Genomic DNA, 21,700 nt, shown 5'->3' on the forward strand with positions numbered 1-21,700 from the left:
CAGGATGGTCTCGATCTCCTGACCTCGTGATCCGCCCATCTCGGCCTCCCAAAGTGCTGGGATTACAGGCTTGAGCCACCGCGCCCGGCCAAGCATTCATTTTTATATTGTTTTATTACATGATTCTAGAGCTTGGTGTTTATTATTCTCTCCTTTTACTAGTCAGTTCTTATCACCTCTCCTCATTTTGCTGCTTCTAAATGAGTAATGAGTTTGAGAATTTTTTCTTAGTAAGAGTCAATAGGTTCTAAGCAAGAGCTCTAGAGTCTCATTTAGAGAATGGGAACTTTTTTTTTTTTTTTAATCTTTCTTTTGGCTTGAGGCTGTATTTTAACTCCAGGTAAGGGAGATATCTATTCCTACATTTTTTTCTCATAGATCTTCTTTGAGAAACTAGTGATACTAAAAGACAAGGGGTCTACACTCTTGCGTTAGGGTTTCAGGAAGTAGAATTGGGTCAGGAAGAGAAAGATCACTTTCAGGCTGATAAGTTGCAATCACCCAGAGTGGTAGAGTATAGATTGGGGAGTTAAATTACCTAGTGCTGTATAACATAATAGATATGGACAGAAGTGGATGGTGGCTTAAGAATAAGTATGTGAGTTCTTTTCTCAGTGATCTTTGTGCCAGTAGAGCACTGGATTAGCCAGGAGCATTCTTCATTAATTTGACATATTTAAAAAAGAAAGCTGATGAGCTGGATGTACAACATGCTTTTGTACTGTGGGAAAGGCACGCCAGCGAGACCAGACTTGTTGGCTTGTTACAAAGTGTCCCAAACAAGCTCTTTTACTGTTTATCTGAAAGGGAGTGAGTACCATTCTGTTTGTATAGAAGAAATCTCTTGTTTCTGAACCTATTTAACTGATTTCAGAATAATTTATGTATCTTTAGAAAAATAGAATTATTTCTTACTTTACCTAAAGTTTTCTTTAGTACCCTTTTCTGAGTAGCTGTAGGACTGGAGTAACCCTAGACCTTCATGTCTTTTGGAACTTAATGCAGTGAAAATGAGATTAAGCCTTTCTGCATCCCCCCTTTTTGAAGAGACAGGGTCTGTTGCTGCTTAGGTTGGTCTTGAACTCCTGAGCTCAAGCAGTCCTCCCAGTTTGGCCTCCTGAGTAGCTGGGATTACAGACGCGCACACTGTCATGCCTGGCTTTCAAGAATGAGGCTTTCTGTAATAAACAGCCTTTCTCCTTGTTTTACCTGAGAATGAATATTTTCTATTGGTTTTTATGAGTGTACCCCCTCCCTCCCCTTTTAAATTACTTAGGAGCTTGCAAGTTTTTGAAGAAACAGGAATCTCTCATAGTGAATTTCTCCATCGTCAACATACAGAAGAAGGTGGTGGTCCCCTTGGAGGTCCTCTGAAGTTCTCTAACCCTTGCATCCTTTGGCTTCATGCTGACCAGGCAGGTAACAGCCCTTTGATGCCCTAGAGTCCATCTGTGATGGAACTTAGAGTAATAAGTTACTGTATAGAAAATGCTTAGAACCATGGGTGGCTCGTAATAAACCCTAAACAAGTATTAGCTATTAATTTTATTATCATTATCATTATTTGTTGACAGGCACAGTGCCATTCCCCCTAGATATCTGTTTGGAAAGGGAGAAAGGATAGCCCTGGCACTAGGAGAAGACATCATGGGTAGAGTGGGATGGGATGGACAGAATGGGAAAGAGACTGCCATCCAGGGAAGGTCCAAAGGAGAAAAAGAAGGAAATCTCTTGTGGAAGGTTGGCTGGAGGCTAGAATGTTCTAGAAGCAGTATGCCTTATAATTAGCTTGCTAGCCTGATGGTATTTTGTTGCTAAAGTATAATTATGTCCTGTGATAGTAGTAACTTATTCATCCAGCAAACGTTCAGTAAGCATTCAGTGAAGTGCTGGGTATTCTGTGTGGTACTTCGTTTTCAGAGTTGAAGAGGTAGTGCCTTTTCTTAAGGAATTCCCAGTCTAGTGGGACAACAGACAAGGAGATAGATACTATCTGTCTGTCTATTATTTATTTGATAAATGCTGGGCTAGATATATTTTCAGGGTGCTGTAGGGTCACAGAGAAGGGATGACGAACATTATCTGGGGGGAGTCAGAGACCAGTTTGCAAAGGTAGCCTATGATAGTCCTGAAAAGATGACATCATTATGTGGAGAAACAGTAGAGTGTAGCACTGAAGAGCACAGGCTCTTGAGGCAGACTGTCTAATAGCAAATTCCTGATCTACTAGCTTCTAGTTATGTGAATTGTAAGACAAATTAGTTTACCTTTCTGTGTCCCAGTTCTCCTGTAAAATAGAGATAATAGTAATAGTACATATCTCAAAGCTTCATTAAGGATTAGATGAATTAGTACATGTAAAGTGCTCAGAATGTGTCTGACACATGACAGGTCCTCAATAAATGCAAACTTTCTAGGAAAGTTACGGTTGCTGTAGGCCAATAAATCGCAATGGTAGAGATGTAGAAGAATATAATTAAAATGGTGACAATCTATTGTTAAATTAACTGCCATAAATTGATTTAAAAAGGGAATTTTTCTTTTTTTCTTTTTTTTTTTTGAGACGGAGTCTCGCTCTGTCACCCGGGCTGGAGTGCAGTGGCGCGATCTCGGCTCACTACAAGCTCCGCCTCCCGGGTTCACGCCATTCTCCTGCCTCAGCCTCCTGAGTAGCTGGGACTACAGGCACCCGCCACCGCGCCCGGCTAATTTTTTTTTTTTTGTATTTTTAGTAGAGACGGCATTTCACCGTGGTCTCAATCTCCTGACCTTGTGATCCGCCTGCCTTGGCCTCCCAAAGTGCTGGTATTACAGGCGTGAGCCACCGCGCCCGGCTAAAAAGGGAATTTTTCGATAATGAAATTTTGTAAATAAAAACTTCTACTCTACAATTCAGCATAAAATAATGGTGTCTGATTCATAGTAAAGCTGTTTGTCACATCTGAACAATTACGACCTCTCACTCTTTGCTCGCTTGCTTGGCTCAGTAGTTTAGAATGTATCTAGGATGTCTTTGGATTAAAGTTCCATATTCTTATCCGAGGTGTTATCTAGGGGTTCTTAAACAAAGTAACACTGAGTTACAGTATAATGACACATTAAATTAAAAATAAGAAAGGTAAACCAGGGGATCCTCAGCCACCTCTAAAACACATTGGGATATACATTCCATGTGAGAATAGAATATTTGTCCTTCACAATTGCTGTAGTTGTATGCTTTCTCTAAATGATGAAGAGTCATGTGCTTCATTCTGGCTGTTTTTATTTGGAGCTGCAAAGTCTTAAATGTGAGTAAATAAAGTATGAATTATTACAATAATCTTTGGAATCTGAATTCTTTCTTCCATTTGGATAAATTCTCTTTTTTTGTGACCACCTGTGCACTCATCATGTAAGTATATATTAGGTACCTACAACTTGCTTGCTGGTTGATGGGCTGATTTGATTCAAGTTCTAGATAAGCGCTTGGATAAGAGGGTGGATGACATGCTTGCTGCTGGGCTCTTGGAGGAACTAAGAGAATTTCACAGACGCTATAATCAGAAGAATGTTTCGGAAAATAGGTGAGGATTTGGCTGTTATTCTGACCTACTGTCCATCTTTTGCCTACAGTCAAAAGACCATAATGCTAATACTAGCTTTGGGTCTACCTGTTTATCAGCCTTCATTACAGATGCAGTTTTTTCATCTTTCAGACAGTCCCAGGAGTTAACTTTTCAAGAAAGTAACCTGGTGCGTAGGGGAGGGGAAAATTTCAGAGAATCAGTAACTGCTCAGGATCTCAATTTCCTTATCTGACAGATGAAATGGCTCAACTAGGTCCATCTCCAAAGCCCCTGCTAGCTTTTAGGAGCAATGGCTCATCTGCTGATGCCCTCCTATTCCCAGCCAGGACTATCAACATGGTATCTTCCAATCAATTGGCTTCAAGGAATTTCACGAATACCTGATCGCTGAGGGAAAATGCACACTGGAGACTAGTAACCAGCTTCTAAAGAAAGGTGTGAATTCTTCCATCTGACCTAGTCTTGGACATCTTTGGGTGGCAGGGTACTCTGCTGTTATGGTCTGAGAAAGAGCCAAGGCTCAAAGCGTCCCAAGTAGCCTTCACCTCAGAATTGAGATTTTTGTCCACCAAGTCTGACACTGTATTGCCATGACTGACTTTCTCCTGCTGGGCTGGGAGGGCCTGCCTCTCTGCAGGGTAAGGAGTGCTTACCTAGATTTTCTTAAATCTACTGTATCTTTCAGGTATCGAGGCTCTGAAACAAGTAACTAAGAGATATGCCCGGAAGCAAAACCGATGGGTTAAAAACCGTTTTTTGAGCAGTAAGTCTCATGTTTTTCCTTATACTATGGGTCTGTTTTCAATAGAATATAGATGTCCTCAGCTCACCCAGAAAATGAATTTTAGATTCCGGGCCTGTTCTGAGATTCTGGATCTGACCTAGGGGAAGTTCTATAACATAAATGATTATCCAGGGATATTTTCTTGTGATGTCTCAGAAAAAAAAAAAAATTGTTTGCATTGAGGAGTCTGCCTTCTGTCTTGAACAGATGGATACTGGCTGCAAACAGCTAAGAACAACAGCAGCATCTTCTTAGGAGAGTTGGTGTTCAGGGCTGATTTTTAGCTTCAGTTTTGTACCTGAAGAGCCGTCAGATTTCTGTAGGGAAGATTTCCTAATTACAATGTTTTCTGGGGGCCAGCTGAGTAGTATAAAAAGACACCTTCACCATTTCTCCCAGCATCTCCACATGGTGCTTCAGATGCTTCAAATGAAACTTTAATTAAACAGCATTTTTAAGGGAAAAGAAAGGAAATTCTCATTCATTTGGCCCTGTACTGTGTCTTTGGCACTAAATTTGGTGCCATACATATATTACTGAGTCTTCAAGGTAGGTGTTATTCTTTTCTTTTTACAGATAAGAAAATGAAGCCCTAGTGAAGTTAAATAACTTGCCAAAAATCACCCAGCTAGTCGGCAGTAGGTAACTGAATGCAGGCCTGACACAGAGTCCACACTCCTTTATACTACTACTCTTACTTCCTTTAGCTGTAACTTTAGCAAGACAGCATTAGTATTGGACTGTGGGTAAAAACTGTGTGGTTATGAGTGAAAGGAATTAATTCAAGCATAAGCGAAACTTCAGTTTTATCTTGTAGACACGTTTTAAATATGCTTCTGAATCATCCTGTGTTTACCTTTCGCTGGTAGACTTCTGCTCTCAATTACAGATAGGGCCAGCTGAAGCGTCTGCCCCACTCGGTGCCTCTGAAAATACATACCTTGATCCCTGCTGTTTACCACTAAACTGCTAACATTCTTTCTCCCAGCTCCCACTCTCTGCCTGAGCTCTCTAGTGGAGTTCTGCTGTGAAGAGGCTCGTTATGCTTTCTTCTACTTATCCTGTTTTCTCTGCATGTCCTGGTAGATAGAAGTCTTGGTGTCATCTGAAGTTGAAGCTCAGTGCTGTACTACAAATTTCTAATGCAACTTCTCTTCTCCCCATGTCTGACAATAAGCCTGTAACAGAAGACTTTTTGGTAATAATTTAGAACTTCTTCCTGTAGTAAAACCACAATAGTTCCTCCATCTCTGTGGCAGGAGGAGTTGATGGCACAGTGTGTCATATGCCTGTTCCTCATTCGTGTGTATGCCGGCATCGTCCTGGTGCTGAGTGAAAGGCACAGCTGCCCTGTAAATCAGGAGCTGTGCATGATTGGCCAGGGCTGGTCTGCTGGGATATGGTTCTGGCAGGAAGCCAGGGGGACTTCCCCACCCCAGCTTGGCCTTGGACCCAAGCCAGAAATAGCAGCTGGGAGCCGAGAACTTGTTGAAAGGTGCTTAGACAGGGCACAGAAGCCCAACAAAGGGCTTAGAGGAGAAAGGAAAATGTAGAGTGGCCTGGAAACAGGTGCAGAGCTTAGCCAAGGCCAGGTGTGCTGTGGATGCTGCCTGCACCCTCCTAGTCTCACCTTTCTGTGTGGTGGCAGGTGCAGCCCAGTCCAGTCTATGAAGAATCTTATTTGTGGTTGGCACAGTCAAAAGGCCAGCACCTGCCAGTCGTTGGCATCCCAAGGCCTTTGATGTTTTTGCCTGTGGGTGATGCTCTTTGCCTTTAGGCAACTGAATCAACCTAGCTGTGGAAGGCAATTTAGTATGTACATAGGCAGGGAAGCTAACTGCAGAGACTAAACTCTTGCAACATGGTTGGCTCAGGTGGTTGAAATACCTGTAGCTGCACTCTTTGCTACTTTCAGTCTCATCTGCATTAGAAAGTGTCTACCAGGGGGTGTTTCTTGAATACCCTCTAGATCAGGTTTTTAAAAGAAGTTGCTCAACTACATCAATTCTAAGGTTTCTTTCTGGTTCGCAGATTCTGTGGCTTACTGGCTGATATGATTCTGTTCCCAGCCCATGCTGTCAAAGCATTTCATGAGTCCCAGGCCGCTGAGGGAACATATGCAAACCTGAAACTAGTATCTGCTCCTAAAGAAAGCTGTGAATTCTCTTGCCACAGATCGCCATCATCGTAAGATGATATGGAACTTAGAATAGGCACTTACTTAAAGCTGTTAGTTTATTTCTTCTTATGATGTGCTGTCTTTGTGTTGTAGCTCACACAATGGTCCCTCGAGCTGTTAACTCTATTCTGGTTTCCTGGCTGATCTGGAAGATCCTGCACCCATGTATCCAGATTATGTAGCTAGTCTTATTGGCTGCAGAGCAGTTAAACCTCTAGGTCTTTCTTGGATTGTGGTTCATGTTTCAGTTAGAATGAATAGCATGGTCAGAATGTTTACTCCTTTGGCTCTGTGTATTTCCTTGGAGGATTTCAGAGTCCTGGGTGCAGAGTAGATTGGGTTTGAGGCTGACCTCTCACAACCTTTCTTTGTCATCATTAGGACCTGGTCCCAGTGTCCCCCCTGTCTATGGCTTAGAGGTATCTGATGTCTCGAAGTGGGAAGAGTCTGTTCTTGAACCTGCTCTTGAAATCGTGCAAAGTTTCATCCAGGTAATTGTGAATCATGATACAGTCTATTGTCTGGTTTTCAGAGCACTTTCGTTAGCTGACACCTTTGTTGCTATATTGAAGAACCAGGCCTTCTTTTCCATAGAATAAAGCCAAAGGGCTGGCTGCTTTTCAGTACCTGGAGACTGCTTTTCTACTTTTACATTCAGAAAGGTTGTTGCTAAAATCTGTATACAACCCATCTGCTCTCTGGGGTGAGAAAAAGGAATCTTAGGAAAATCCCACTTCCCTTAATAGAGAATTATATCCAGATCTCTTTGAATTGAATATTCCCTTCCACCCTTGTTCTTTTAGGGCCGCAAGCCTATGACCACTCCAATAAAGATGCCATACAATGAAGCTGAGAACAAAAGAAGTTATCACATGTGTGACCTCTGTGATCGAATCATCATTGGGGATCGCGAGTGGGCAGGTAGGGTATGGGGAGGGGCATGAAGAAATCTATAAGGGTGGGTTCACACTGACTTCATGAAATTTAAGGTCTTTGGCAGATTGAACCTGGAGTCTATTTATTTGTAAAGGGACAGCTAGATTCCTCTAAGAGCCTGTGCTCAAATTCACTGGAGGCTTCCAACTGGGAAGTTGTCTCTGTATTCTGAGATTCAGAGGCAAATCAAATGCTCTCCATCTTCAGCTGGAATTAATATGTTATACTAAGAGATCTGCAGGTAACTTTCTAGAGCTCCTTTGACTTTGTGGTCCTGCCTTGGAGGAGTTTCTTGGCCTTTCATGTTTATAATTCAGTGGGGGCGGGATCAGGAAGTAAGGGTGTAAGGGAAGCCAGGCAGCTCATCCAGGAGACTGGAAGCAGCAGAAGCGTAGCTGGGAGCAGGCAGGAAGTACAGTTACTCCTCCTGAGTGTGGTTTTTAAAAGTGGTATCTCTTCAGTAACCTTTGAGGTAATTGTTGACATAGTGGTAGTTGCTAAAACTGTGATAAAAAGATGTTAAGGGAAACTGTGTGAAAGTAAGCCTGTCATACATGTATAAAGAAGGTTAGTTCCCCACCACCTCAGGGCCAGCCCCACCCTAAGGCTCTGTATCCCTGCATTAGAGCCTGGCTCTGCCTCTGCCACAGAGTTACATTACACACACATCGTTGGATTTTCAGATTTCTGCAGTGATCCAGTCAAAGCCCAGGACTTCTCCCCCAAGCCTTGAGTTTACTTGGTATTTAGAAACAGGTGTAAGGTTTGCTGCTTTCAGGCACAGTGGGGCTTGTCGTTTACTCAGCGGCTGGGATCCTTCTGTTCAGAGTACTGTTTTGCATGGGATTCTCAGAGAAGTAGGTTTTTCTCCCCAAAGCAACCAATAGGATGATTAGGTCTATTAACTGGTAACTGGCAAAATGAACTCCGTTGTCAGAGACTGGGGATGGCTGTGATTGCCCAACCAGCAGAAGAAGCCTCGATTGTCGTTGGTTTATAATGATGAAAGGGGAAGAGAAAGAGAGTGTCTGATTGTTTTTTTCTAAAGGAAACTTAGTGGTTCGATTTGTTGAATGTCCTTCAGGGATCGCCTTAGAGAAGCAACATGTGTGAGCCTTTGTGAGCTTAGCTTGTGTAAGCCCTTCTGTAGTGCCATCTGTCAAGTCCTTGCTCCCATCTCCTGCTGCCATGGAGAGCCAGCCCAGAAGCCCATTTTTTGCCTTAGGCTCTAGCTGGAGAACAAAGCTGACTTGTTTCCCCAAGTAAACTTTTCTCTTAATTCTAACCTCTACCTTACTTATTCTTGCTTCTAAACTCTTCAAAATGATGTTTTTAATATGTATAAAAGAGAATTTAAGCTAGTTGTCTATCTCTTTCAGTGTTCCCAGATGAAATTTCCTTGAAAAAAGAACAGGATAGTGAAAATAAACCTGTATAAGTTAGTCATAAGGTGAGAACTGTCTTAGGGGTGACAGATCTGCAGTTGATAGCAGGCAACAGTGGCCCTTTAGCTTGACTTCCTACTTGAACCCTCGGAAGAAATTGTCAGTGATAAATGCACCTTCCTTTATCCCTGGAGCAGTGTGTGCCTAGAGAATAGGAATCTTGCCAGAGAGTCGTTCACATGACCTTTTTGACCCAGGCACAGGGATGCCAGACCAGGAAGGACAATGCCCTGCAATACAGAGGATTTGAATTTCTAACTTTTCAGCCTTACAAGTTAAAAATGTATCTGTAACAGGAAGCCCCATACTACAGAGACCTGATTCTGGAAAGTGGGATCTCTTTTTGAAGCCATGGGTCTAAGTAGAAGAGTTTACCTGCTGTGTGACCTTGGACATTTTGTAAGACCTCTCTGAACTTCAATTTCCCTTGTGTAAAATGAGCAGAATAGTACCATCTTACAAGACTGCCATGAGGATTGGTGATGTAAAGTACCTGGCAGGGAGCACTTGATATGTAGTAGCTCACTCTCTTTTGCCAGCTCGCTGGCCATATAATTTATTCTCCCCTTAAAAATGCTAAGCAGCTATACCCATACATGTGTTGATCTTGCTATTTATTGTTGAAGAAAAGCATTGTATAGTTAATTTTACTTGCTTCTAGATTAATTCTAGAGCATTCTAATGAGTTTTTTTGTTTGTTTGATTTGGTTTTGTCTTATCAGCGCATATAAAATCCAAATCCCACTTGAAGCAACTGAAGAGAAGAAGAAGGTTGGATTCAGATGCTGCCAACACTATAGAAAATCAGAGCATTTCCCCAGACCATGACAAAGAACCTAAAGAGAACGGATCCCCAGGACAGAATGAGCAAGAGTTGAAATGCAGCATTTAAGAGACATGTCCAGTGGCCTTTGGAAAGGTGGTGGGGATCCACTTCTGAAGGGAGGGGTATGTCTGTCTCCCAGTCTGGGCAGAGGAGTGCTATGCAGAATTTTGTGCATAGCAGAAAAGCTCCCACCATTCTCTTTCATTCAGTGGCGTGTTCTAAAGTCTTATGTTCTCTATAATAGAAACAGCAGGTCTTGTCAGCTCCTTGTATGGCTGATGTGTCTGGAAATGATGTCGTTCAAGAAAGCATTTTTTTCTTTGAATCTTAAAGGTTCTATTATTAAAAGAGGCACAGATTCCACATTTTTATACATGAGGATCTTTTTTTGTGATGAATACCAGGATTGACTGCATCCCTTTAAAGAAGTTTTATGTCCCTGACTCTGGCTAAAATTATCTGATTTCCAGATGCTTTTGTAGATGACTGAAGTATTTGTGAGCCACATATTGGGAGTTCTAGATTTGAGTGAATGGCAGGACAGGATCATCCCCACTGAGATGATTAAGTGAACCAAACTAGTTCTCGGAGTTCTACAGAGAAGGAGGGAATCAGACTGAGGAAGCTGTGTCATGGGACTTGAAGACCAAAGACTTTGAAATTTGCAAGCTGCTCATATGTGAGTTATTATCACTGCTGTCTTTCTATTGAGTTACAAATCTATATTTTTATTGAAGTTTAAATAAAGAAAAAATTTAGAAGAGCCTCTGATCCTTAAAAAGAATACAAGTCCATGTCTAGTTTATACACAGTATGCTCTGTTATCAACATGATATAGCTTTTTCTCAAATTTGACCTTCTTCGTAGATCATGCTGTCCATTTATGTAGCAGGTGTTTATTTAACACATTATAGTCCTTGAAGACATCTAGAGAGGGTCTTTTATTGGAGATCTGTTACTTCCAGTTGAAGCCCTCTTTCTAGAGTGACCTGCGCTGCCAGCAATATTAAATAGTTATTATTTATATATAACATCAAATATAGCATTTTTAGGGTATAATTCAGCAGCATTGACTACACTCACAATGTTGTGCAATCATTACCACTATCTATTTCCAAAACTTTTTTGTCACTCCAAACAAACTTTGTGCCCTTTAAGCATTAACTCCCTATTCAAATACATTTTGTTTGTGCAGAATCTATTATATGAGAGGCCCTGAATTAGGCTGAAGGGAATGCAGAGATGAGATGTGTTCTTGCCTTCAGGGAGCTTATAAATAATTGCATGTGTACACAAACACCAATCCAGGCAAGAGAGGATCAAAGGCCACAAGAGCTGTGTAGAATTTCAGTTTAGAAGGAAGGGAAGCGATCATGGAAGGAGGAGCATTTCTGCTGGACCTTGAAAAGCAATTATTGGTAAATGTTTTGTTTCCTATGCATATAAGACTTCACAGAGGAGAAGGCAGAGTAAAAGAACTATCTAAGTTGATTGATCTTTTTTTAAACAGTGCTGAATTCCAGAACCTCACCCACCTTCAACTCATTTGAATCTCAAAAATAAATTTATTCTCTGGGCAAAGAAGTTTATTAACTACTTTAGGAGCTAACAAGGTGGGAAGCCACGTCTTCCCAGTGGGAGTGGAGATGAGTATTTACTGTGAGCCACGCAGTGCCAAGTTCTTTTTATAAGTTATCTTCTCACACAGCCCTGGGAGGGAAATGCTGTTTCCTTTGCTGTTAACCGGGGGGAAACTAAGGGTCAGCAGTGGAGTACAGCTAGCAAGTGGTAGAGCTGGAATTGAGGTGAGGCTGGTAGACAACCTTTTAAGCACTGTGTTAAGCTGGCAGTTTGTAGGGAAGAACCTTTAGTTTCTCTGAATATTCTTCATTCAAGTTGCTAAATATGCTTTAAAGCCTAAAAAAGTTTCAGTAGACAAGCAGGAAAAACTAGTTTTAATAATTGTACGTTAAAAAGCCTTTAATTCTTCCATCTGAATTACTTGGAGCAGTAACTTCTCATTGAACTCATTGTTATCTCTATGGCAATTGGAAATCAGGAATTTTTTACGAAAAAAAAACCAAAGTGTCTAATATTTATGAAGCACTTACTAAGTGTAAGCCACTGTGGTTGAGCCCACTGTTCATATTCTTAGCAATTGTAAATTCAACCAAATGAAATTCCTTTATCAGCAGCAAAGAGCCTGGGAAGGGCAGAACACTCACTAGGAATCTGCCTGGTACTCTGGTCTGAGGCATTGCCCTGAGTAGATTTCCCTTTTGTGCCTGCTCCCCAATGAATGACTTTGCTGTCAAGTGTAGGGAGGAAAATAGTTTGTCTTGTGATGGGCATAAATGTAGAGATGAAAGAATCCTTTATCTCTTGTATGGATGGGGAAACTGAGGCCTAAAACATGGATGTTCCAGTCACAGAGCAAGGCAAAGCCAGGACAAACCTTAGATCACCTTTCTTACTCTATTACTAAATCTCATACCAAATCTCATTTGAGAGCTGAAAAGTACCATAGAGCTTTGCGCTATTTGCTCAGCCTGGAGTGAGAATGAGGAATGCCATTTTGTACCATCTGGCCATAGCAATCTCCAGGCAAGCAGAGCCCTCCAGTCCAGGTACCCAGAGCCTCCAGTCCGTCACACCAGCAGTGCTATCTAAATGGCTTTGGCAATTAATTCCAATACTCAGTGAGCTATTAGGTTCATCTGCTTCTGTCAGTAAAAATCTTGATTAGGCGTTAGATATTTCTTAGAGTTCAGGCAATGTTGTTGTAGGTGGGTAGAAAGTACTTTGATTCTGAAGAGAGATCTAGGTTCTTAGACTTGAAAATACTTTGCTTGATTCTTAGGGCTAAGCAAGAGAACAGCTCATCTGTATTCCAGGAATATGGCTTGATCCTTCCTAGCTCTGAGTAACTTTTTGTACTCTCTTAGCTCTCTTTAGTTCCAAAGACGATTTTTTTGCTTAAAACAAAACAAAACACACAGTATAACATTAAGAAACAACAGTCCGAAAGTGGTGGCTCACGCCTGTAATGCCAACGCTTTGGGAAGCTGAGGCAGAAGGATCACTGAAGCCTAGGAGTTTGAGACCAGCCTAGGCAACGTAGTGAGACCCAGTCTGTTTGAAAAAATAGATAGATAGATAGATAGATAGATAGATAGATAGATAGATAGATAGATAGATAGATAGATAGGTAGGCCAGGTATGGTGGGTCATGCCTATAGTACCTGGGAAGGCTCAGATAGGAGGTTGGCTTGAGCCTGGGAGGTTGAGGCTACAGTGAAACATGATCATGCCACTGCACTCCAGCCTGGGTGGCAGAGCAACACCATGTTGCTCAAAAAGAAAATAAAATTAACAACCCTCTCCCCCGAGACACACATGCATGAAATCAACCTTTTATGAATGCAGTGACTTGTCAATATCCCTAGCACCTAGAAACAGTCAAATATTTGTTAAATAAATTGCATGAAAGCATAAAAACTAAGTAGGTCTCTACATAAGTGATCTGCTTCAATAGTTAAATACCCTTTAACCAAGATGAAGAAATTTTGGGATAGCCACTGGCAGGAATTTCAGTATTTGATTATCACCTACTTGGGCAGTTAAGGCTGTTTTCTAAAATGATGGCTAACTGGTTATTTGTAAAGCTACTCTGAATGCTTACAAAGGAAGCTGCATGTTTGCATTAGTTCAGGTAAAAGGCTAAGTTGCTATAACAAAGAGACTCAACAATACAGTGGCTTAAAGAACAAAGAAGTTTATTCTTTCTCAGGTAACAGCTCTGAAGGGAATTGACCTGTCTGAAGTGAGCAGTTCAGGTCATTGGGGCAGCTCTGCACCAAGTGGTGATTCAGGCACACAGGTTCCTCATATCATGTTGCTTCTCCATCCTCTGGAGCATTGGCCTCATGGGCTGCGTGCTTGAAGCTGGGTCATCATTGGTCCCAGCTAATGGGAAGGGGAAAAGAAACAGGGAGAAGGCAGACCCGCTGCCTGAAGGCCTAGACCCTTCAGTGGCGTGGATACTTCTGCATACATTCTCACTTTCCACTGGCAAGGACTTAGTCCAATGGCCACGCCCACCTTGCCAGGAAGGCTGAGAAACGTAGTCAAGCCATGTGCCAAGAAGGAATGGGAGGACAGGTTTTGGTGGGCAATTTACAGTCCCCACTAAAGGGAAGGAGCACTCAATTCCAGGCTCATTTAACTAATTAATAAACTCTGTTAGTTTGCTAGGGGCAAATCTCTCTATTTCCCCATCTGTGAAATTAGTGAGTTGTATTGAGCTGACCTCTGAAATATTTCAAAAAGTAAAGCTTGAGAAAACCCTGACTGGTAGGACTTTAAGACAAGAATAAGAAAGCATTGTAGGGAATGGGAGTCTGTATAAACCTCAGGGCCAGTGGCTGATACTGTAAAGACGGGAGGAAAGATGGAAGATGTTTTGGTGGCATTGTTGAATAACTGAACTAATGATGACTTAACTGCCTACCTTCAGACTTTGTTGTATGTGGCAGGGAGGGGGCAGTGGGAGAAAGAAACCACTATTTGTATTTGCAGCTGAACACTTTATTTTCTAATATACTATCTGTGTGATCTTGGGAATATTGCTTAAAAGCCTGTTTCCTCATGTGTAAAATGAAGTTACCTGTATTCCACGGGACATGGTAAAGATTAAGTGAGGTCCTTTTGTAAATGGCATAGTGTTTTGGCACTGTAGTGCTCAGTAAATGGTAAGTATAAATTGGATTTATTTGCTTCATTGGGGAAAAATCGTTAATGCTACTAAAATGTTGGTTTATGATATGGTATCATTTCTTGGAAGTTATCAGGGCAAGTTCTGACTTAAGACTGACTAGTTTGGTGGACTGTAGTACTAATGGCCAGAAATGGTGCCTCAGGCTTCATCTGCCACCCACCTAGGCTTCAGCTGTTAGGTTTGGTTTGTTTCAATGCATATGATTTCCTCCATGGGTCAGCTCATTTGCTTGGACTGTTTTCTCCCCTTGAAATGTCCTTTCCCCTGCTCTTTACCTAGTGAACTCCTGCACATCCTTCAAGGCCCAGATCTGATGTCCTTTCCTTAGAAAAAGCTTCTTTGAGTCCTGTAGGGAGACTTAATTTCTCCTCCTAGCAGTTAATACATAATAGTGTTAATATTAGCTGGTGCTTATGTAGTCCTATGAGCTAGGCACTGCTTTAAGCATTTTTACACATATTAACTTATTTAATCCTCACAGAGCCCAATGAGGTAGTTTTGTCATTGTTCTTGTTAGCTCTGTCTTACAACTAAGGAAACTGAGTAGAGCAGTTAGATGACTTTCCTAAGGGCAAGCTGGGATTTGAAAATAGGTGGGTGGCTCCAGAGTCTATTCTGCCTCATTATTTTGCTACAGCTCATAGCACCTGTTATTTATCTCTTGTTCCCACTGGAAAGTAAATTCTGCCAGGATCTGAGTACTATTTTAAGATGACTGTGGAACATATAGTGGGCACCCAATGTATATTGAGGCTAATTTCTGCAAGGCACACCTCCCTGTCTAAATGTAGACATGGCTTCTCTTCATTGAGTGCTTTCTGTGTGTCAGGCATTATATCAAGCGCATGCGTACGTTATAATGATTCCTTAAAACAAATGGACAAGATAATTTGTTATCACCATATTATAAACACAGCTTAACAAACAGTGGTTGGCAGAGAGTAAACATGCAAATATTTGCTGAGTACCAGAGATAAAGCTTGGTGAGGGCAGCGATTTTTGTCTGTTGTTCACTGCTTTATCCCTGGCACCTACAATGGCCTGCTGCTTAAAAGCACTTATTTGTGTTTTTGTTTTTTTACTTTAAGTCAGCCTTTTATTTTTATCCAGATTTATTGAGATATAATTGACAGATAAAATTGTATGTATTTAAGCTATATAAAGTGATGGTTTTATATATGTATATATATGTGTGTGTGTATCTATCTATCTTATCTGTCTATACCACCATCAAGTTAGTTAACACATCCCATAAACATTTGTTGAGCTAGGATTTGAAGCCAGTTTGGGCTGACTCCAAACCCATGCTCTAACCACAACCCTCTACTTCTGCAAGGGCATTTCTTTAGGGTTTTTGAACGTACAGATTGAGGGTTTTTGAATGTACAAATTATTTATATCCGATCTACTTCTAAGAAAGAATCAAAGGAAGAAAACGTAAAAAAAAAAAGAAGAAGAAAAGATGATTGAAGAACTAACTCTTGTACAAAGATGTTTATGGCAAGAATCATGGTTACAAATGGAACAACTCAAACTAACTTAAGTAAAAAGGTGGATTTATGATTGGGTTAATGAGGTGTCGCATCAAATTCAAGGGCAAGAAAGTATCTAGGCTCCAGGCACAACTTGTACTACCCAATCTGAGGCTTTAGAGACTTTCTCTTTTCTCTGCAAATATGGCAGGAGACAGGGCTGCTAGTAGCGCCTGTGTTTCACCTCTTATGGCCTTAACAGCTAGAGACAGATTGTGTGGATGTTTTCTCTGGTTCTAAGTTCAAAAGCCCTAGGACACCCCGTACCCATTAGAATGACTGCTATAAAACAAAACAAATAAACCCAGAAGATAACAAGTGTTGGCAAGAATGTGGAAAAATTGGAACCCTTTGCACTGTTGGTGAGAATGTAAAATAGTGCAGCTGCTGTGGAAAATGGTATGACAGTTCCTCAGAAAATTAAAAAGGGAACCACCATATGATCCAGCAGTCCCCCCTCTGGGGATATATCTCAAAGACCTGAAAGCAGGGTCTCAGAGAGATACACCCTTGTACTGTATAGCAGTGTTCTTTACAATAGCCAAGGGGTAGGAGCAGCCCAATTGTCCGTCAAGAGTGAATCTAGGCTGGATGCGGTGGCACACACCTGTAATCCCAGCACTTTGGGAGGCTGAGGTGGGTGGATCACCTGGGGTCAGGAGTTTGAGACCAGTCTGACCAACATAGTGAAATCCTGTCTCTACTAGAAATACAAAAATCAGTTGGGTGTGGTGGCACAGGCCTGTAATCTCAGCTACTTGGGAGGCTGAGGCAGGAGAATCACTTGAACCTGGGAGTTGGAGGTTGCAATGAACTGAGATTGCGCCACTGTACTTCAGCCTGGGCAACAGAGTGAGACTACATCTCAAAAAAAATAAAAAGAAAAGTGAATCTAAGGACTGCACACAGTGGCTTGTGCCTGTTATCCCAGCACTTTGAGGGGCCAAAGCAGGAGCATCACTTGAGCCCAGGAGTCCAAGACCAGCCTGGGCAACATAGTGAGACCCCATCTCTACAAAAAATAAACAAATTAGCTGGGTGTGGTGGTGTGTGCCTGTAGTCCCAACTACTTAAGAGGCTGAGGTGGGAGGATCGCTTAAGCCCAAGAGGTCAAGGCTGCAGTGAGCTGTGATTGTGTCACTGCACTCCAGATCCTGGGTGACAGAATGAGACAGACCCTATCTCAAAAATAAATAAGAGTGAGTGGATAAACAAAATGTAAGTACATATGATGGAATATTCACCCTTAGCAAGGAAGGATTCTGACGCAGCTACAATTTTGAGGACATTATGCTGAATGAAAGCCAGTCAGGCCAGGCACAGTGACTCAAGCCATGTTGGGAGGCTGAGGTGGGAGGATTGCTTGAGCCTGGAGTTTTGAGACCAGCCTGGGCAACAGAATGAGACTCCACCTCTACAAAAAATAAAAGAATTATTACCCAGCACTCGGGGATGAGAGGTGAGAGGATTGTTTGAGCCCAGGAGGGCAAGGCTGCAGTGTGCCTTGGCGCCACTGCACTCCAGCATGGTCAGCAAAGCAAAAAAAAAAAAAAAAGCCAGTCACCAAAAGACAAATATAGTATAGTTTCACTTACATGAGGTATCTAGAATAGTCAAATTTATAGAAATAGTATGGTGGTGCCTGGGGGTGGAGGGGAAGGGCAAATGGAGAAGTTTAATGGGATAGAGTTTCAGTTTTGTAAGATGAAAAAGTTCTGGAAATTAGTTGCACAACAATGAATATGCTTAACACTACGGAACTGTACGCTTAAAACTACTTAATACACTTAAAACTACTTTAATACACTTTCATGCACTTTCATACTTGGATACACTTAACATTACTGAATTATACACTTAAAAGTGAATTTTACCACCATTTTTTTGAAAAAGTAAAAGTCCCAGGAAAGGGATCCTTTAGCCCAGCTTGAGTCTAGTGCTTATCCTGAGGCCCATCAGCCAGTCTGGAGATGGATTCCTGAATAGGACAGTTCCCATGGCAAGGATGGAGTAGAGGTGGAGTGATTCCCAGAGGAAGGGTGAGCGGGTTGGTGGGAGGGGAGGGCACCTGGGCAGACAAGCATTGGTGTCCACTGTGGTGTTGCTGTCTGCTACTCAGTCAGACACTTGGTTTTCTAGCAGCAGGGCTGAGCTGAACTAAGTTCATATGCCTTCTGGGTGGTACTTGCCATTATCTTCATCATGAGATATCTGTAGTGGTCATTCCTTAGAAATTTATGGCCCGGTATGGTTTTAACAAAACGACATATCTTGTTAGTACTTGCCAAAAACCTTTGAGGTCGTTTCTACAAATGAAGAAACAGACTCACAGTATTTCAGTGACTTAACACAGAGTTGGTGTTAGTTCAGATGTAAGGGACTAAAAGCCAGTTTAAACTAATTTAGGTATAAAAGAGGATTTGTTGGTTTATGGAATCTAAAAGTCAAACAACTGAGCTTCTCCTGAAAGGACAGGCAAGGTGCAGCTGGGCCTCAGGAAAAACTGCTCCCGAGGACTCAGACACTACCAGCACTGCCTCATCTCTTCTCAGCTTGCCGATTTCACGTTTTTCTCCATGCAAACCGGCTTTCTTCATATGGTCATTGGAAGCTGCCACACCTCACATCTTACAGCTTTCCTTCACTGCAAAGAAGTGGACCAAATCCCAAGTTTAAAAGCCCCAGGAGAAGACGCAATTGAGTAGAGCTGAATTCTGTTGTCTGTCCTCGGATTAAGCAGGAGAGGGCACCATCTAAGAACATGTTCCTCCCTGTAGAACAGTATGATAGAATGAAGCAAGGGACCACAAGAGTTTTCAGGAAGAGGGCAGGGATGGGATTGGTGCTGAGTAGACCAAAGAATAGGTGTCCATAGCAGTGACACAGAGTAGGTGGCAGATCAGGAGAGAAGTCCAGGTCCTCTGACTACAACCCTCACTAGCACACGGTAACTACTGGGTACTTCCCATGCAAAAGGAAGGCCCTATGTCTGCAAGACCTCTGGATGGTGCATTATCAAGTGTGAGGCTGGGGTCAGACTCTGAGTCACCAGAAGTGAAGTGACAAACCACCTGAAAGGCATAAAGGAAAACCGTTTAAGTCTGTGCCTTCTGCCTGAGCCTCCTTGTTAATATGAAGGGGATTGAGGTATAAACACTTTTTATATTTTTGAGACAGGGTCTCACTCTGTCACCCAGGTTGGGGTGCAATAGCACTCCTGGGTGCAGGTGATCCTCCCGCCTCAGCATAGGGAGGCTGGGACCACAGGCATCTGCCACCATGCCCAGCTAATTTTGTATTTTTTGTAGAAATGAGGTTTCTCCATGTTACCCAGGCTGGTCTTGAACTGGTCTCAAGCAGTGCTCCCGTCTTGACCTCCCAAAGTGCTGGGATTACAGGTGTCAGCCACTGTGTCCGGCTCCGAGGTATAAAGACACATATAGATGTTACTTGTGGATACAAAAATGTCTCTGTGTCTTGCTGGATCTGCATAATGAAGTCAAGTTGCTTGGAAACTGGTGGGTTCCTGATGGCAGACAAAAGTGCCAGCTTACTCTCTCCGAACTTTTGCAGTCAGAATCTTCAAGTGCTTTTTAGAAACTACCTTCTTTTTCTTTTTCTTTTTCTTTTTTTTTGAGATGGAGTCTGTCTTTGTCACCCAGGCTGGAGTGCAATAGCACGATCTCAGCTCACTGCAACCTCTGGCTAATTTTTGTATTTTTAGTAGAGATAGGGTTTCACCATGTTGGCCAGGCTGGTTTCGAACTCCTGAAATCTCAGGTGATCTACCCGTTTTGGTCTCCCAAAGTGCTGGGATTATAGGCATGAGCCGCCGTGCCCGGTCAAACTGCCTTGTTGTTACATTCATGGCTTTCTATTGTTTTCAATGTTAGCATGTAAAGGGTGCAGAGAATTCAGTGATCGTGTTTCAGTTGTTTTCAAACTTGTTTTTAGCTATGGATCCTTTTTTTTTTCCTTCTCCCAAGTCATACATGAATTCCAATATATAATACATACTGAAATAGAATGGCTTTGAGTCTGGGTGGGGTGCACAGTCTTCTGGTGCCTCTGATTTAGCGCCCCGCCTCCCCCGCCCCCGCTGTGGGACACACTTTGAAAATCTCTGATCCAGATTAGCCACGTTATTGAGCAGATAGAGAAATTGAGTACAGAGAGGTTAAGTAAGTCACCAACAGCAACATGAAGAGTTAGTAAGTAGCAGAGCTGTGCCTGGAACCCTGGTCTCCTGGTTTAGCAGTAGTGTTCTTTTTACTGGATTATGCCACTTCTAGTTATTTTGAATTAAAAAGTAGTTGTATTTTTCATTAGGTACATGGTAAGTTGAACCAGTTCTGAACTAATATGAAGGCAAGTAGAGGACTTCAGGAGTCAAACAACTTTATAATTAGGAATGCCTGTTAATTTATTCAACAGACTTAAGTGAGTGCTTATCATTCACTGTTCTAGGTGTTAGAGATGTATCCGTGAACAAGACAGTTCCTGTCTTCAGAGAGCTGGAGTCTTCCATGCTATCCCAGTGAATATGATAAATGCTATAATAGAGTCGTTTAGGGAATACACAAGATTTTACCTGACTCATTCTAGAAGAGTCTGGGAAGGCTTTCCTGAGGAAATGGCATCTGAAAAAACATGAGGTCGGGCACCATGGCTCATGCCCGTAATCCCAGCACTTTGGGAGGCTGAGGTGAGGGGATCGTTTGAGGTCAGGAGTTCGAGACCAGCCTGGGTGACATGGCAAAACCTCACCTCTATAAAACATACAAAAATTAGCCAGGTATGGTGGCATGTGCCTGTAGTCCCAGCTACTCACGAGGCTGAGGCAGGGGGATTTCTTGAGCCCAGGAGGCAGAGGTTGCAGCGAGCCAAAATCAGCCACTGTACTCCAGCTTGGGCAACAGAGTGAGACTCCATCTCAAACAAACAAAAAACCTGAGGATAATGGGCAGAAGCCAGATAGGGGAGTGTTAGGGGAAAAGGCAGGAGGGGTCTGCAGGACCCGGGTCATAGAGGACCCTGTAAACCATGAATCCCGAGAAAACATCAGACACGTTTCCTGGAGAGATCACTCTGGTGCAATGCAGAGAGTGGATTGGCTGCAGAAAGCCTAGAGGCAGGGGGACAATTTAGATATGTAGCAGGTAGCATTTAAAGGACTTGATGAAATGTTGGAAGTGAAGGAAGGGAAGGGGTCAGGAATGAGACTCAGGTTTCTGACTTGAACAGTTGATTGGACAGTGGCCAAGTCCTTTGGCCAAGATAAGAACACTGGAGGAAGAGCAGGTTTGGGCTGAGGATGAGTTCAGTTTGAGACTTGTGGAGATTGAGGCATCTGTAGAGAATCCTCATGGAACTGGATATTCTGGTTGAGCCCAGATTGCACTCTGGGCTGGAGATAGGGATCTCAGAGTCATCAGTATTGATGGTATTTGAAGCTGTGGAAGATGAGGTCACTCGAGCATGGGGTGTAGTGAGAACAGAGACAATCTGGAGCAGAGCCTTGAACATCAACAGAGCATCTTACAGAGCTTTGAGAAGGGAGTGGTCTGCACGGAAGTGTGTAGGGGCCATGCACAATAAGGAATGAGAAGTATCCATTGGATCTTAGCGATGACATCAGTGGTAACCTTGGTAAGA

At 42.4% G+C, this 21,700-nt stretch overlaps 1 protein-coding gene across 2 annotated transcripts in view; it reads left to right on the plus strand.

Annotated features, from left to right (window-relative positions):
- TRIT1 (tRNA isopentenyltransferase 1) overlaps window positions 1–10,517 on the plus strand; it is a 49,700-nt gene extending 39,183 nt beyond the window's left edge. Inside the window, exons 5-11 of one of the 2 annotated variants that reach the window (XM_011955236.1) lie at window positions 1,277–1,419; window positions 3,452–3,563; window positions 3,889–4,001; window positions 4,252–4,329; window positions 6,911–7,020; window positions 7,333–7,450; window positions 9,633–10,517. In XM_011955236.1, the coding sequence (XP_011810626.1) occupies window positions 1,277–1,419; window positions 3,452–3,563; window positions 3,889–4,001; window positions 4,252–4,329; window positions 6,911–7,020; window positions 7,333–7,450; window positions 9,633–9,802 (844 nt within the window). In that variant the 3' untranslated portion in view covers window positions 9,803–10,517. The remainder of the gene's footprint in view (window positions 1–1,276; window positions 1,420–3,451; window positions 3,564–3,888; window positions 4,002–4,251; window positions 4,330–6,910; window positions 7,021–7,332; window positions 7,451–9,632) is intronic. The other variant, XM_011955237.1, reaches the window with a different exon arrangement.
- The last annotated feature ends 11,183 nt before the right edge of the window (window positions 10,518–21,700 follow it).

Source organism: Colobus angolensis, unplaced genomic scaffold (assembly GCF_000951035.1).
Source record: "Colobus angolensis palliatus isolate OR3802 unplaced genomic scaffold, Cang.pa_1.0 Scaffold4, whole genome shotgun sequence".
NCBI classification, from domain to species: domain Eukaryota; kingdom Metazoa; phylum Chordata; class Mammalia; order Primates; family Cercopithecidae; genus Colobus; species Colobus angolensis.